This window comes from Pithys albifrons, chromosome Z (genome assembly GCF_047495875.1).
Source record: "Pithys albifrons albifrons isolate INPA30051 chromosome Z, PitAlb_v1, whole genome shotgun sequence".
Classification (NCBI taxonomy): Eukaryota; Metazoa; Chordata; class Aves; order Passeriformes; family Thamnophilidae; genus Pithys; species Pithys albifrons.
The window spans coordinates 59,185,477-59,197,923 of NC_092497.1; the positions used below are offsets into that span (position 1 = coordinate 59,185,477).

Consider the following 12,447-nt stretch of genomic DNA (forward strand, 5'->3'; position numbering starts at 1 on the left):
TATGACTCCATATGCTCCAGGGCTTCCATTTTCATCCTCAGAGCTCAATCACTGTTTTTAGCACACTGCTCCTGCCAAAAGGTAGAACAGTTCTTACCTTTCTCCCTTTAAGCTATATATTCCGATGAATGTCAAGTGCTGATTGAGAATACATTCCATGATGATCCCTATTTTCAGTTAAAATACACACTTAAAAGTTTTAGATTTAACTCTCAGCCTTTTCAGTCATTTAGCTGGAGTCAATCAAGTGTGTGATTAGAAATAGTAACTCACAAGCAGTGAATTCAGAGAGATTAGATCTTCACCAAACTGTATAAGTGTGGCAAACTGCTACCTCTCCTCTCACACTTCCAAACGAAATACTAAAAACATTCCTCAACAGATCCAATTTTTGGACCTTAAACACTACACTTTTGACTTAAAACTCCTAATATTTAAGTTCTCACTTTCCTTAAAGGTGCAATTAATACAGATGTGAGTTTCCTCTGGTGGATACCTCCTACTAAACAACATTGTTGAAGTAGCCATGACCAGAAACAAAAAATATGGGGAAACTTTCAGATATTTATTTTTCAAAGTGAAACTATAACCAGGCAGAAATTTTTTTGTTTTCTTGGGAGTAAAAATCTACCAGTAATGATCCAAAATAAAAACGAACATGTTAATGCCATTAATTGTATCTGAGTTTAGCGTCAGTTACTCTCTTTCAGAAACGACTGATAACTGCAAAATACAGTTGTAAAAAATGGCACAGCAGAACTTCAGAAAATTGCATCTCTAAGAAGGAGAAAATAAAGTTCACTCTTTTCTTTAGGTTCTCTCCCTACAAAACAAATGTCAAAAAATGGTCTTTTTTTTTCTTTTTTTTCACCCCACTTAGCTAAAAAAAAAGCCAAATTCCAGTGTCTAGCATGCAGGATATTCAGGTATGACTTCATCGGGTTTGTATCAACAGCATCCAAAGAATTACCTACCTTCAGGAAAATCTACCATGTTCAGATTAGCCTAAATGGGTCTCTGGCTTCACCCACTTACTTTTACCAACTATTTCTCACTGATACCAGAACACAAACATGGATTCAAAAATAATTATTTGGCAGCAGTGCTCAAGAATTGCACAAAGCTATGCTTCCATGTCAGTTTTTACAGCTGAGATTCCTGGCTGAGAGAAGTCCAAGTGACTTGCAATAGTTTACTCAGCAAGCTATTCATCAGAACATCTGGAGGTGCTCACAGTTTAAAGACATTACTTGCCAGCAACCCTAATATATTGAAACTCAAATATTTTTAAATACTGTCCTTTCTGAGGTCTCCTCTGGTACATGTGAAATGTTCTTTTCGGTTTCCAGCAAGTGGCATCATACAACTTGCCATACAGTCCTGTCAGCAATAGCCCCAGGTATTGACTCAGGCCAACAGAAGCAAATCCCAGACAGAGTAAACTCTGAAATCCATCTGAAATACATGCCAAAACCTTAGATGAACATTGGATACAAAGAAGGATTTGCCATTACCTATCACCTAATGAAAAAACATTACTTAAAAGGAAAAACTGCAGCACTATGCTGCATTTCCTACATAAAATGTCACACAACTGCTCTGAAAATTTACATATCATCTTTCCAGAAATGGCACTGAAAAAAACCTAGATCAGCTCAAGAAGAATGGGCGATATATACAATATCTTTCAATCAGCATTTTATAAGTTGCATTGCTTTTTTCCTCTTAGACTCTACTTCTTTCTTGAGGGAAAAAATAATAAGAGGGTCTTGTTTAGCATATAATATAAAATGGCTTTTAAAACATTTCTGAGGACAACAATCAGAAAACATTTGAATATAGTTATGAATATATGTAAAGGTAACTACTGTACTTTTATAAGCCAATTCCTGTTATAAGACTACATTAAAATTTTTGTCACATAATCTGTGTTCAGTGAAACATTTACCTCTGTTTCTTTTTAGAGAGTTTTCATTCTGTTTGCAACTTTATTGTCTTCACAGGAGGTACAGATAGGATCATGACCATAAATCAAACTTATAGCTAGACATAGCACCACAATTTTAATATTCATCTAATTAAAAAATACTATGTTAACAACTCTTCAGTTCTCACACTTTATAACCTATAATATTTTCCCCATAAATTCCAACTGTCTTACAAAAGGGACAGCAGTATTTTTAAAAGTCCTCACAGGCAAACTCTTCTCAAAAGCACTTAGCCACAGCAGTCTTTCCCCTCCACAAAATCTCAGTCACACATAACTACAGAGTTATCACTTGTTTTTAGAGAAAAATAATAATCAAATTTTTTAAAAACTCAATTATTTAAAATACTTGCAGGAAAGCAATTCCTTATGCTTTGAGTGAACTGTTCATATAGTTATCAATCAGTACCATTTTCAGTTGTAATCTATTACCCACAGGTTTTACATTTATTAAGGCAAATGCAATGAAAGACTATTTTTAGCGGATGAAGGGAGGACAACATGACATGTTCAAGATAAAAAGTAATCAAAGCAGCCAGATTTCTTTATCTAAAACTCAACTGAAATCCAGGAATATAAGAAGGAGAACAATTCATTCTAGAGCTTGACAGCTATTTTATATAAATTCGGAAAATAATCAGAGGAAAAGAAATTGAAGTATTTCAGCTGCTGCCGAAGTTGTCCCCTTCACAGATTAAAAAAAAAAATTGTTTCAAAAAGGTATGAACTGCTTTTGCCCTTCAGTTATATATACAAAGTAAATAATATTTTGGGCCCAACTCCAGAAATCCATAGACTAGTAAAAATGTTTCTTTTTCACTTAAAAAAGTATTTGCAAAGGAAAAAAATAAGGGCTACTTGATTACACAGATGATTTTCATAAGTAAGCCTTTAATTGAGCTTGGTTAGCATGTCCTTATTTTAGAACCAACATTCAATAATACTTGAGAATAAAATGTATTCTCTGACTTCCTTTTGTAGGTGAAAAGGTACTTTTATCTGATTTAATTACTATGTCGTATTTTAATTACAGTAATTCCCATATTCCCATTTGTTGTCCATGAGTTATTAAATGTACACACACATTTCTGCTCATTTCTTATGAGAAAAACAAACAGAAAAAGAAATCAAAACACCAAAAAGTAGTTCTACCTTAATGCAGAAGTAAGAATCATCACAGATGGTGGGCATATCCTGCCATACCATTTCTAGGCCACCAGGTTGGGGGAGAGGTGGGGAGGTTGGAAGGAAAAAAAAGAAATAATGACGTTAAGTAAATAATGTGAAATGTGTGTCAGTTTACTCCTTTTACTAATATTTATTGGTAATTTACAGCTCCAGGACATTTGTAAATTTAACAGCCCATCAAAGCATTTGAGTGGACTCAGTCCTAAGTATTCATTAACTGAAATTAAAAATAGCTTTCCATAAAGAACTATGCAGCACGAATGGGTGGGCAAGCTTGTGAGCAGCTACCACTATAATAATTTATAGTTTGTAATCCTGCCTTATTACTTCCAAAAATATTTTAAAAAACACTTGGCAGCTACAAAAAATACTTAGTCCATGCTATAAATTACTCTGGCAGCAAAATCTTTTATGTCCCTGAAGGATGCACTAATTCTTCCTTCTCCAGTGGAGAAAGATAAGCTAAATACAGAAATACACCACCTCTCTTTATCTGCAGGATAGTATTCCCTTCATGTTTTTCTCCCCAGCTATTTATGTTCTTTCCACGAGCACAAGTCATAAATAAGGCCAGTAAAGGATTCAGGTAAATGCCATGAAACTACCCGGACCATCCAAATACGCAATTCCCTGGAAACAGTCTATACACTTTAATAAGCACGTCCTCCACCTAAAGACATCTCTCTCTCTACAAAATCAAGCACAGAATTATACTGCTGGACACAGAACAAATACAAGTACCAAGAAAGTATAAGAGGAAAACTCTGTGTGATAGAAGGGACTTGTTCAAATGCACATCTCAGACAAAATTTTCTGACATAACTAGTATAATTTTTGAAGCAGCCAAGAAGACAATTGTCACCTTTTCTAATTTAGCCTTCTTCTGGAAACATCTGCATCAATGTTATTTTTTTTTATTTAGACTGCACAATAAAAAAAAAATAAAAACCACCAAAAAATAAAATAAATAAATCCAAAAATAAAATAATAATTCAAAGAAAAATACACAAACAAGAGCAACTTTAGATTTGGAGATGTTTTGAGATTTACTCATGAAAGTGGATTACACAAAGCAGCATGGGAGGCAGTAGATGGGAAAAAAAAAAACAACATAAAAGAGATCCAAAGCCATCATAAGGATTACACTAAAAAAAAAGTTAAATTTCTTTAATGAGATCAAAACATTTTTTCAAAGTCTCCATCTCCTGCATGGTGAGCTGATTAACTGTGGGAATGGCATGACAATTCCAGTTTAATACCATTCCTTGGTGCCAGCAGCACACTCCCTCTGCAGTGATAGCGTGCAGAAGGCAAGGCCTGAGCTCACGGAAAGATTTGATGCTTGAGTGAGCCTGAGTGGTGGAAATGGCAGTCAGGAGGTGAGACACCTCTCAGAAGTGCACCCTCTGTCCCTCCTGACTCAGTGCCAAACATGAGTGGTTTGGACACCCTGTGCAGACCCTTCCGGGCACAGCACTGTAAGGTCTTTCTTGTGTTTTATGTATGTTCTATGTAATTGTCTTGTGTATAGATAGGCTCCAGACAGACTGAAGTGAGCTGAGTTGGAGACCAGAGAGACCATCATGGGTACAGCACAGGCCCTCCACTAGACACCTCCTGAAGTCCCTTCCAGACTGGACTGTATTGACATCCAAAATTCAACTGTCATTCTTTTGACAGAAAACTCATTAGCTATGTCCCATAGCTCTCCCACGGCTGTCTCTGACCAGCCACCCCATGCACATCTCTACAACCAAACCAAAAATGGGCAGCATGTACAGAACAACCACAAGATCAGGCTCAACCAGCATGGGTTTGTGAAAGGCAGGTCCAGCTTGACCAGCCTGGTCTCCTTCTATGACCAAGTGACCCAGCCGGGATGAGGGAAAGGATACGAATGAATTTTCGTAAGCCTTTGACACCATTGCCCGCAGCATTGTCCTGGAGAAACTGGCTGCTCATGGGTTGGATGGGAACACTGTTTGCTGGCTGAAAAACTGGCTGGACGTCCAAGCCAAGGGAGTGGTGGTGAATGGTGTCACACCCAGCTGGGGCTGGTCACTAGAGGGGTTCCCCAAGGCTCAGTGTTGGGGCCAGTCCTGCTTTATACCTTTGTCTGGGCAAAGGTATTGTTTGCACCCATAGTCAGTTCACAAATAACACCAGGTTGGGCATTAAAGTTGATCTGCCTGAAGGCAACAGGGCTCTGCAGAGGGATCTGGACAGGCTCGATCAATAGGCCAGAGAGAACTAAAGGAGTTCAACAAGGCCAAGTGCCAGGTCCTGCCCTTGGGTCACAACAAGCCCCTGCAGCACTACAGGGTGGGGGAAGAGTGGCTGGAAACTGCTCAGTGGTAAAGGGCATGGCAGTGTTGGTCGACAGCAGCTGAACATGAGCCAGAGTGTGCCCAGGTGGCCAAGAAAGCCAATGGCACCTGGCTTGGACCAGCAAGGTGAGGCCAGCAGGACCAGGGCAGTGATTGTCTCCCTGTAGTGGGCACTCATGAGGTCACACCTTGAGTGCTGTGTCCAGTTCTGAGCCCCTCAATAAAGAAACACATTGAAATGGTGGAGATGTCCAGAAAAGGGCAGTGGAGCTACGGAAGGGTCTGAAGCACAAGTCTGATGAGGAGCAGCCGTGGGATATGGGGGTGTTTAGCCTGAAGGAAAGGCAGCTCCGAGGGGACCTTGTGGCTGTCTACAACTGCCTGAGAGGATCTGTAGCCAAGTGGGGTTCAGTCCCCTCTCCCAAGTAACAAGCAATATGACAAGAGTAAATGGCCTCAGGTTGCAGCAGAGGAGGTTTAGATTAGACATTAGAAGATATTTCTTCACTGAAAGGGTTGTCAAGTTCTGGAACACACCTTCCAGGGAACAGACTCAGTCACCATTCCTGGAGGAATTTAAAAGACATGTAGATTCTATAATTCTATAATTAACAGTTTAATTTTGGTTCAATAAGAAATGTAGTTCTACTAGACAGATTCTCTATACCTTAATGCTAATTAACTATTACAATGAAGTATTAAAGGATTGGAGTCTTCTTACAGTCTAACAAGGAACATGGCTGGAATGATTTGAGAAAATAGCACATTTTATTTCTGGACAAGTAGAAAGGAGACTCTTTAACTTCATATACTTAGTTACAGCTACTAAATACATAGCTATCTTAAAAGTATAAATCAGATCTGTATACAAATTTGTTTTGAAAAAAACCCACACAGATACCTTAAAAAAATGTTCTAGAAATAGAGAGTAAATCAAAAACGAGACACTAAACACTGAAGTGCTGTAGTCTTGGAACATAAATGACACATCAAGAAACCCACACATATAAGTAGCCCATATCTGAGGATATTTCATAGAATGATATATCTCATTGTAAGAAGTTTTGATTGAATACCTAATTTAAATTGCAATTACTTATGTTTGCTGACTCACTAAGTGGTATAATAACACACAAGAAATAGTAACTGCACTATGAGTTAACAAAACAGACTATACATCCAGATTTTAAAGTGCTGGCACAGGAGAATTTTCCTGACACAGTCTTCAATACACAACCTTTAATAGTCTGTCACCATTCCCACTACACTTCTTCAGCTAGAATATGAATATCTGCCTCTGTTAAATCCAGAACTAAATCCTTAACTAGAGGACCACAACTCAAGAAGATGTTTTGAATAAAAATTAAGATGGAAGCAAGGGAAAAACAGACTCCAATTCATACCACAAAGTCTCCCACCTTCTCTTCCAAAGGTAAAGGTAGGTTGGAATCTTGATTTAGAAACTGATATCTATATATTTGTGATATAGAAAGAATATAGAAAAATGTGAGTTTCTACATGAATTATGGACACACAAGTACATGATAATATATCTATACAGACAGAGACAAAGATGTAAATTGTATGTAACTATCTGAAAACACTGATTTTATTCTTGGACACAAAAATAATTTCCAGTGTGAAAATAACTTTGATAAAATCAAATTCTTCAAAACATTTTCTAATTGAAAAAAATGTACCTCTTAATATTGTATCTTTACAGCTCTTGTTCAACACAATGCTGAGCAAAAGGATTGCTTGAGGATTTTTGTTCCTCAGTGTCTAATTATTTTTCGCTTTGTTTTTGCTTCCCTAATGTTATGGCACAGGACTTTGCTATAGTCATTATTTTCAACAGGACACAGGTTCCCTTCTTTATAGCTTATTAGGGTACTTTGTACAACCATCATCAAAGAAGCTGTAAGGGTTTGTGTTGTTTCATTAAATGTTACAAGGCCGTGTTTTCTATATGAAATATAATTTTGTACATTTTTTATTTCTATTGTCATAACAATCTTCACAATATTTCCTTAATTTCTTTTTTTTTCCTTGCTATTTGCTTGTTTGGGTCTTTCTGGCAGAATTAATATACAAAATAATAATGAGACAAGCTTATTAAAGCTTAGAGAGGAAATTATTTGGGATCTCTGCACTATTCTTAATGATAAGTGGGGATGAAACATTCATTTTCTCTACTTAGAAACAATAAAAGTTATTAGCTGCTTTATCACCTGAAGAATTGTCACAGAATGAGCATTTAGCATCCATATACCAACAGCAGCACTCCCTCTGTGTATGAAGGTAACGTAAGCCGAGTTTTGGTTAAATAGTGCGTGGTCATTCACAACATGCAGACAGAAAAGTGTGTTACTTAGTATAAAAATACATCATCAGTTCGAGTGCATAAGGACACTGTTTATGTCAGGGGCTCCAACTATTAGCAGTGCACCAAATTCTGTCAAAATATAAGTGAGGTGCACAAATGTTCTATTATTTCAGCCATGCATCCCTTGTCACAATATGTCCATTTCAGCTGCAGCAGTACTGTTTACACAGGCTGCAGCCCTTGTTTTCACAAGAGTGGAGAAAGTCCTGCTCATTAGCACTATTCAGTGCCGTTACACCAGGCGTCTACTTGCGACTACACCACGTGGCCAAACCAGTTGCCTCAAAGACAAATACTTTTACAAAAAAATTTCACTGTACCTAGAGAGCAATAACACAAACAAAAACAAATTCCTGAATAACTTACTTTGTTACTCTCACCACCTTCCTTATTTCTGTAGTGAAATACTCTTTTTCACACCCAAATGAGAACAAACAAGAAATGCTGGGGGGTTTGGTGATTAAGACACTTACCTAGACAAATTAGCAACAACAGAACTGCTGCTGATCCAAAATAATTTGAACTTTTACAGACGTTATTAGACACTGATCAAAGCTCAAAACAACAATCATTATTAAGAAAAAGGTTATTTCTTTTCATAATGAAGCAATCATTCCTTTTCTGTCATATCATGGTGCACTATCATGTACTACCCACGTCTACCATGCAGGAGAGTTAGAAAAATAAAACTACTGACTTTAAACCTGAAAAAGCCCAACAAAGAGAAGGGAAGGCAGAAAAGAACCTTGAAAATGAGCTGTTATTTGTAAATCACACACATTTCTTTGAAAAATATTTGAATATTTATGACAAAAAATGAGATATTAAGCTCCTTTAAAAATTAGCAGAAGCTTCTGGACATCACATAGTTGGTATTTTCAAATAAATGGGTGTATACAATATTGTGCTGGCATCCAGGATGGTTGCAATATTACTAGTCACTACAAAATAAAGCAGGTTTTGGATCATTTTTGTGTGAGAGAGATTTCTGTATATGCTGAAGTAGTCAGAATTTCTGAAGATCTGCAGCCTTTATAAAATATTCCTGGTTACGGAACTGTTTGTACTACAATGACTAGGGCATTACAACCCTTTTGTCATCCACTGATAGCTGCCACTACACCACCCAAAATCATGCAGGATTCACAGTAAACTACTCCCTCCTGAGCATACAGGCATGTAATTCCTCTGAGAGCTTTACGGTCGTGATTTGTGACAAACTACAAAAACCCTCAAGTCCTTGCTAGTCACGCAGCTCCACTGAAGAAATCCTTTCCCCCTCAAATGCCAAACCTAGCCTCTTGAAGTGATGCCTGGCCCAAGCCCGCTACCCTGCCTTCTCCAGGTGGCCACGCGGGCAGCTCATTCCAGGCAGCTGAGCCAGCTGGAGCTGCCTCACTCAACTTTCGCATCACATTACTTCCGCTTTTCTAACTTTTCCACTACTGAACACCATCAATTATGCACTAGAATAACAGAGGCTTGGCTCAGCAATGTAACATAAAGGCCGATTATGAGTGTAAATAATTTAAACACCTGCGTGCCATGTTTCTTTTAGCAGTGATATATGGCTGGCGGATGCAATGCATTCGTAGGGCAGGCTCAGACTTTTAATGTACTGACAACTCCCCTGTTCAGATGATGGGGAGGGCCCGCTGCAGTGCTGCTGTTGGTGCCAACAATAGAAAAAGTTAAAAAACAGAGTTTCTTAGTTAGAAAAGAGAAACACAGAGAGTCACGCATGTGAGAAGATGAGAGTCTTAAAAGTCTTCAGTCCAGAGAAGTTGGCAAACTCTTTACACTTCTGGTAACATAGACTCCCTCACCTCCAGCTCATTCAAAGGAAAGGCTAAAAATGTGTTTTCAGATAGGGAATGCAATGTTAATACTATACAAGGCAGCTATAAAACAACTTTAGGCTACTTAAGAGTGAAAGAGAGACCTGCTTTTTCAAGGAACAGCATATTAGAAGAATTGATTTTGTGCTATAAACTATAGAAAGTCCATTTTCCTCTGCTAAGCCGTTCAGTACATTGATGCTGCCACTTAGACACCAATATCAAATTTTACAAATTCTATTCCAGAGAGTTTAATTTTCCTCCTAGTACACGACTCAGAGCAATTGCACACCAGCCAAAGATCATGCACCTGATACTTCCTTCAAAATGCATAAGTAAAGGTCAAAAGTGGGTCCTCCTCAGATAAAAATGGCTAAGGAACAAGTTTGCAATATCTGGATTAGGTTAAATATATTCCAAGTTTTCTATAATATCCTTTGCATGATTCAGCATTTCTGTCACCAGCCTTCACAGTAATAAGGAGTGGAACTGCTCTAACATATGCTATTTTAAAATAACCACGGGACTGTTAAAAAAACCCTGCAGTTGAGAGAGATAGCTTTAAACTACTTTTTTTTGTTTGCTTTGAAAATCCACTAGTAATTTGACATTGTAATGTAGGATATAAGGAATATTTCAGCTTGAAAAATATAGTCCACACTCCAGTTAAATGAGCTGTGAGCCAAAAGCACACATACAATAACACAGTTCATAGTTTCACATCTGAATTGCGGGTCACGCCACACAGAAAAACTTCAAAATACAAAGGGTGGGGATAGCCAAGGTGACAGGATTAAGAAATATGAAACTATTACATGAATAACTGAAATACACAATCTTTCAAACCGTGGTTTCAAAGCTGTGTTGGGATTTGACCACGTCAACTGAAAGAAAGGGGTGAAGGGGGGTGGTGGGTGTTGCTGCTTAAAACAGCAAACTTTAATAGCATCCATATGATTTAGCAAATCAATGTGGCCAAAGTCAATAAATAATCATGCAGCTATTTTCTGAAACAATTTCATTACTTGCTTTGAGCTAACGATTGGTAATTGAGGAAAAGTGTTTTCATATTTCCTCCTATTAAATACATCTTTGCTAAGTTCCCTTCAAATAAAGAGGAGGATTTGAACCTTTATTGTTGTATGAATATTTCAAAGCAAGTTCTTTGGAAGGTTACTAGGTTCTTACTGCATTATTTTCAGTATTGATTGACAGCAAATAGCCCCATTTAACTCCTTGTGCACCATCTTCTCTAAGAGCCAAGACATTAATTTTAGCAGACTAGAAAGGCACACCAGACTGCGGAAATGTCACTAAGTTCCTCTGTGGTGAATACTATATGCATGAAATTGTTGCTGTACCACTGCCAGACAACTTGGAAATCTCCTTCATCAAAAAATGTGCGAATGAAATCAAGTATAATGTCTATTTATTTATTTTTTACCCAAGAGTTTTATTTTATGCTGAGTGGTATGCAGCACACAGTCTTCACAGAGCAGTTCTTTGCAGCCAGGCATTTTATGTGCCATAATGAGGGGCATTTTATAGAAATGGTAATTATCATGGATTTTAGGGCTTAGGTAGCTGACAGCCTCATAGTGGGAGACTTTCCTACACTTAGTACAAAGTTTCTCATTAAGTAATATAGATATGTTTCAGTTCACTTCCACACAGGCAAGCTGACAGATAAGGCCAAAACTTGTAAAATCAACCATCCATGGGATGAAAGTTCTCAGCAGTGAGCCAAGATGTAAGGTAATTTTAATAAAGAAGGATTGCCACGGACAACATCCATCTACAGGACAATTACCAGCTGTGTAGCATTATACAGTATTAGGAACATTACTCAAGACTAAAGAAATCCTTCTTTGACCATCTTGCTATAAATGTAATGACAGTATGCTATTATGCAACTTTTATGTATGTACAAAAAATGAAAAATAAAGATGCATGATCACTTGACCCTTTGTATTTTAATCCCCCCACAGCATCCCAAAGTACGTGATTTTTCCAAGTAGGCTCTATCAGTTATTGCCGTCCTTCCCAGGTGTAATTAATCTGTTCTATTGATGAAAACAAGAGCAGTTTACCCACACCCTGTCACTTGCAGGAGCACGTCTTGCTGGTTCCACAGTTTCAGGAACGCTAGATTGGGACAGTTCACTACAATTAGTGATATTTATTGTGTGTATGAAATAGTTTAAGTAGCCACAGTCAACAGAAAGATTAACAAGGACATTTGGTCTAGAGACACTTAGAAAAATAATTAAAAGCAGACATTCAAAACCATGTGGGTGGAGCATCCTTGTATGTGGGAGGGAAATACAGGCACAAACAGTTCTCCAAAATTCAGGCATCTATGGATGCCTCTACCTCAGCTTCGTCCCCACTTCTATGTGCGTGCAAAAGTTTCCCTGCCCTACTCATCTGTGAGATCGCAAACAGCCTTTAATATTTCATTCTCCCCAAAGCACAGAGCGTGCTCAAATTCAATACAAGGAAATGCTTTATCTCTTCCTTCACAGACTAATAATCTGACAAAACCAGAAGCGCCAAGGAGTCATGGCAAGTTGTGAGGAAATGACGTGCAGACACTTCTGAACAACTTTATTCCTGTTTACTGTTTGAGACACTTGGAATGAATAAACACCAATTAAGTGGCTTTTGTTCACTGATGCATAAACCCACCCAATACCAAGGACCCGATTGATCACCAGAATA

General features: G+C 37.8%; 1 protein-coding gene across 7 annotated transcripts in view; it reads right to left on the reverse strand.

Annotated features, from left to right (window-relative positions):
* Positions 1-12,447, reverse strand: part of EFNA5 (ephrin A5) — a 211,197-nt gene that overhangs the window by 170,526 nt on the left and 28,224 nt on the right. Inside the window, exon 1 of one of the 7 annotated variants that reach the window (XM_071579867.1) lies at positions 3,140-3,187. The exons of the other annotated variants lie outside the window; for them this stretch is intronic. Coding sequence (XP_071435968.1) covers positions 3,140-3,162 — 23 coding nt within the window. The 5' untranslated portion in view covers positions 3,163-3,187. Of the gene's footprint in view, positions 1-3,139; positions 3,188-12,447 lie in introns of those variants that run through there. 7 annotated transcript variants of the gene reach the window in all.